The sequence below is a fragment of the Puccinia triticina genome, chromosome 9A (genome assembly GCF_026914185.1).
Source record: "Puccinia triticina chromosome 9A, complete sequence".
Taxonomy (NCBI): Eukaryota; Fungi; Basidiomycota; class Pucciniomycetes; order Pucciniales; family Pucciniaceae; genus Puccinia; species Puccinia triticina.
In genome coordinates this window covers 517,432-522,886 of record NC_070566.1, presented here as the reverse complement: position 1 = coordinate 522,886, position 5,455 = coordinate 517,432, and the positions used below count along the sequence as shown (strand labels likewise).

The following is a 5,455-nucleotide window of genomic DNA, read 5'->3' as shown; positions in this document are numbered from 1 at the left end:
GCTTGTCACGGATGGTTTCAAATCTCATGCACACTTCCTGCATAAACTTAAAAAAAATACTGCATAAGCATTCCCTTCAGCAAGGCCTTTAAAGGGGAGGTCTTGCTGAGAACTCTATTTATTTTCCAGAATATCCTTGCATAGACCTGCATGAGCAGCCATCAATTTTTAACAAGGTTTTTTGACTGATTTCAAAATCAGGCTAACGTGAACCCCCCTATTAGGGGGGTTCACGTTGCAAAAAAAGCAATGCTGATTGTGTCTGCTCATGCACCTGTGAGTAAGGTTTATGCCTTGCAGATTGCTTCCAAAGGGTGTAGAACTGTGTATCCTAAAACTAGAATGAGATGAAAAACTCCCCCAAGGGAAAAATGTATTTCGAGAGAGAGAGCAAGTATTTGTATGGTTTGTAAATACATAGTTTGGTTGATGAGAAACTAAGAACATAACAAGCTATGTATATAGAAAATATGTAAACAAAGTGACATGAGAAAATGTAAAAATATAAAAATAGAAATAAACACATATTTTGATATAACACTCCCCCCCCCTCATCAACCACAAACACAAAGAAAAATCATAACAAAAAAAACAGAAAACCGGGTTGAAAGAAAAAATGGATGAGAAAAAAAACAACAAAAGGACAAAAAGAATGGAAACAGTAATTGAGTTGAGAGACAAAAATAGGAGAAACAAACAAGCCAAAGAGAAAACATAAGAATTTTGAAATAGAGAATTCCGCCATAGCTGTGTGTTGCCAGAAAGCTGTGGAGTATAAGGTGTGTATGGTTAGCCACTGTGGAACCAATCATACGCCATCAGGTGGTGTGGGGTGTGGAGGGAGACGAACAGATGCGGGGGGCGCATGTTCATCGCCGCCAGCGCATACTGTCCCCCCTTTACTTGCCAAAATGTTGGATTGCTTGTGCAATCCTACCCCTCTAAGAAACTCAGAAACCTTCCGCCATCCGAGTGCTTTGGTGAAGATGTCGGCTAGCTGATGATCTGTCAAAATCCATTCAAGGCGAACTTTTTTTGTGTACAGAAGCTTGTTGATGACGTGGAATTTGCGGTCGACGTGTCGGTGCTCCTTTCTTGTTTGACAATCGGAACTGATTTGCACTGCCGCCTTGTTATCTCAAATAAGTTTGAAAGATCTTTTTGCTAACTTTTTCGGAATTGAAAATCTCAAAACACCCCAAACCACCTCGGGGAGGTGGTTTGGGGGAAAACTGGATTACCAATACTGTTTTGAAAGCAATTACAGCTCAGCAGGCCCGCCATAACACATAAACTTGAGTAACATGTGTATGGCATATTTATGTAACGTCTGCCCAGCTGTCCCACCCACATTTTGGTCCCCCCCAAAGAAAACAAGGCTCCAATGACCCCTCACGACACACCAAGCAACCCTCCCGACTACAACCAACCCCAGCAGTTTTAGCACGAAAATGAAGATGGATCCTGGCCACTCGCGTTGGATAACCTTCCCCGGCCTCCCCCCCAACGTTACCCTCGGCTTCAGTATCATCAGCCAGGCCCTAAGCGCAGTTGATCCCAGGCCACCAACCTCAGTACCTGCCAATGCGTCGACCTGCCCAAGTCTGGAGCCGATCCCCTGGGAGCCATTGGCCCCCGTCAACTCAGACGCTCCTCGGACATCATCGCCTACGGCACACGCACAGGCACGGTATGTCCCGCGAGTATCCACTGGCGACGGGACGAAAGCCGCCCAAGTCTGGCCGTCACGCCCTTGGCCACTTGGAAACGGACCTCCGCAGCCATCTCTTCGCTCGCCTTCGTGGACAATAATCAGGCCCTGCTCGTCGCCACGCCGACGGCCTCCCCTATCTCGTCTCCGTCGCTGCCCAGCCCCGGCTCCTCTGCGAACTCGCTGGCTACAATGGCGAACCTCTCGCATCCATCCGATCCTCTTCTCTCCGCAGCTGGGAAGGACGGACATGTCTTCATTTGGAATCGGCCCCCTCAATCATCCTCTCTTCCCGATCCATGACCATCTAAAATCACGACATAACTGCTAAATCTACTCCTTCATGTACCTGTATACTACTGCCTCCTGAACCATTATTGATACCAAAAAGAAGTGTCTGTATCCAAGCAGAAAAGGCGTTGTAGGCCTCTAGGCTACACGATTATCATTGGCCCCCTCCCCAGACCCGTTCGACCTTGCCTCTCAGCAGAACTGCACAGCACACAGCTCTAGAGGCGCAATTGTAGGAGCAGTATTATGGGCCGGATTGACCACCCACAAAAAACTGTCCCCCAGTTGTTTTTTGTGAAATGATAGTGCCTGAAATCCAATTTGAAGACATTTAAGAAACTTTTAGTGCGCACGGGTTGTCCTCGGAATTTGTCCGACCAGCAGATGGAAACTATGATCATCATGTTGCTTTTGGCAGAATAGATCACAAGGGTTCTTGTTTGAAAACCAGGAAAACACCGTCTCAAGTATATACCGAACTTAATCAAGTCCGGGATTACTCCAAGACAACAAAATTGTACACCTAGTATATAAAGATAGGGGAAAATGGCATATCTCTTGCATCGGTCCCTCTGGGAGGTAACTCTTTTGTAAGCAAACTTGGTGCACCGGATCAGAAAAAAATTGACCCCCCGAGATAGAGACCCTGCGGATAGTACGTCTTAATGAGGGCCTTTGTCAAGCTTGTTTGGAAAGCGCCCTCCGGGCCGCAGCCTGCTCGGGAGTTGAATTGATGGGAGGAGGAATCATTCTGTGGTTGGTGGTAGGACATTGTTGGTTGTAGGACATGGGAGGTTGGTCAGGACAACGGCGCAACCTTTGGTAGTGTGAGGCTCACGTTCAGTTGCGCCGGAAATTCATCCAGCATGGTGGTGGGTTTATAATTTACACTTGGTTTGAAACAGGTTGGAAACTGTTTTGATCCCTGTATCTGCACCACCAAGATAACTTTTTTTGATTTCAAACTTATTTGAAAACAATCCCAAAATTATCCCAAAACTGGTTTATAATTGGGCCCAAGGAGGCGGGAGGTCGAAAAATCGAGATAAGACAGACGCCAGAACACAAGCGTCCTTCAATGCGAACGAGAGCGCCATGTATTCTGCTTGGCAAGTCGACCTAGCAACACATGTTTGTCGTTTCGATGACCATGAAACTGGAGCGCCCCAGACCGTCGAGATGAAACCATTTACAGAGCGGGACGCCTCTCCACCCCAATTTGCGTCGACAAATGTGGTGATTCCGTCGGCGAGAGGCTTTGAGGCAATTATGGGCAGAGCTAGTCGAGCGCTGTATCTGATGTACGAGATGAGGTGATCAAGAGCCGACCAGTGGGAGGCGTCAGGAGCCATTGAGAATCGGGCTAAAAAATTGACAGCAAAAGTTATGTCCGGCCGCGATCCCATGGCGAGGTATAGAAGACAGCCGATGCGGGATAGATACTCGATGTCCATCGATCCATCCAAAGGATTGGAAAGAAGATCAGAGGATGCTATTGGGGTTCGAGTGCAAATGGTTGAGGGTTGAAAGTTGAGGATTTTCTCAATCAGCATTGGCTGATTGATTTCAAAACCGCCGTCCACCTCGCGCACACGCAGCCCGACAATGCTGGACAAGCATTGGTCCCACTTCAAGTCGAGAACCGATGACAGGCGTGATTTGAGAGAATCGAGAAGTGTGGTTGAGCTGGCTGTAAAAAGGCCATCATCCACGTGAACCCATAGAAAGGCCCGGTCGTTGCCTGACCGATAGACATACGTCGATTGATCCTCCAGGCTTGGGAAGAAACTGATCTTTTCGAGTTGAGTTTTTAGGTGTATCCACCAACAACGTGCCGCTTGGCGAGTGCCATACAAAGCTTTGCAAAGCTTCAAAACACAGCCTGGCCTAGCCGATACACCAGGCGGAGGATGAATGAAGACGTCGTGGTCAATGTCACTGTGCAAGAACGCTCTCTTAACATCAAATGAAGCTACCGGCCATCCAAGTCGCGATGCCATCGCCAGGAGGATTCGGAGAGAGGAAAAAGTCGGAGTAGGAGCAAAAGTTTCGCCAAAATTTCGCCCGTGGATCTGCTTGAAACCTTGAGCCACGATCCTGGCCTTGAACTTCGTAATTTCCCCCTCTTGGCTACGCTTCAAAGCAAAAACCCAACGACATGTGAGAATGTCTTGGGCTTCCGCCTCAGGCACCTCTTCCCATACTCAAAGATCGACCATCATTCCTATCTCAGTGTCGATCGCCGCCTTCCACTCAGCGTGAAGAGTAGAGTTAATTGCCTGACGATACGTAAACGGGGCGTCAGATGTGAAAGGGGACTCAGCAACAGCAGACTCCAAGCAAGCGTCTTGAAGCTCTAGCTCGCAAAGTTGACACAAGTCGCCAAGGCGGTCCACGTGAATGGAGTTGAGGATAGCGTTGACCGACCCTGAGTTTGTTATTTGCAAAGGTAGATCATCTTCATGAAAGATCACAGAAGCGCCGCGTTCGAGTTTCTTTGATACCGGGTTCCAGAGAAGCCAGCCATGCGACTCATCCAAAACGCCGACATGTATCAGAGCCGTGGATCGCGGTACGAACTGTTTGGGGTAGTTGATGTCGTGAAGATACGCCCGACAGCCAAAGACTCGAACCATGTCAAGAGAAGGCTGCTTGCCTAAAGACAGCTCGTAAGGTGATTTTTCTGCATCAGTATGAACAATGCAATTGAAGATGTACGCGGCCTGTTTCATAGCCAAAAACCAGAGAGAACTGGGTAACTTAGCATGTACAATGAACGTTCGCGCCATGTCGAGAAGGGTGCGATTGGTGCGCTCGACATTGCCGTTTTGGTGATGTTTGTAAGGTATGCTGAGTTCATGTCTGATGTTGAGATCCTTCAAGAACTTATTGAATTTGTTCGACGTTAGCTCCCCCGCGTTATCCGACCAAATTGCCTTCACCGTATGAGGGGATAACCAATTGAAATCCAAAATCCAGTCCGATACTGCCTTCCCTGCCGCCGCCTTGTTCTTCAAACCAACCACCGAAGTCATTCTCAAAAAGACATCATGTAACACAAGCCCGTAAGTACTCCCATCCAGTGCCTCAGGAAAAGGACCAACCAAATCGATTGCAATTACATCTCCCGGAGCGCCGGCAATCTCACGGGACGGTGATTGTACCGGTGTGTGCGTGCTTTTTGCAAGAGAACATGAATGACATTTCGACTTAGGCAGAGACAATTTTTTCATAGGGATTCCGGAAACACATTGACGAGAAATAGTGCGATTGAAGAAACAAACAGCAATGTGGCCGAGGCAATCGTGCCAGAGAGATGATGCAGAGATACTAGACAGTTGGGGACTTGAGACGGAAACAACCGGAGATTTTGAATATGGGATGAACCATTGATAGGTTCGGGTGTACGTGTGAAATGCGACACCGTCCTGATGAAATGAGAAAAGACCGCCG

The 5,455-nt window shown here is 47.9% G+C and overlaps 1 protein-coding gene across 1 annotated transcript; it reads left to right on the top strand.

The window, feature by feature from the left end:
* Positions 1-1,451: 1,451 nt before the first annotated feature.
* PtA15_9A40 (uncharacterized protein) lies at positions 1,452-2,042 on the top strand (the record flags this gene model as incomplete). Its single annotated transcript, XM_053172615.1, has 1 exon — positions 1,452-2,042. The coding sequence occupies one exon, from the start codon at positions 1,452-1,454 to the stop codon at positions 2,040-2,042; it is 591 nt and encodes a 196-aa protein (XP_053023471.1).
* Between the last annotated feature and the right edge of the window lie 3,413 nt (positions 2,043-5,455).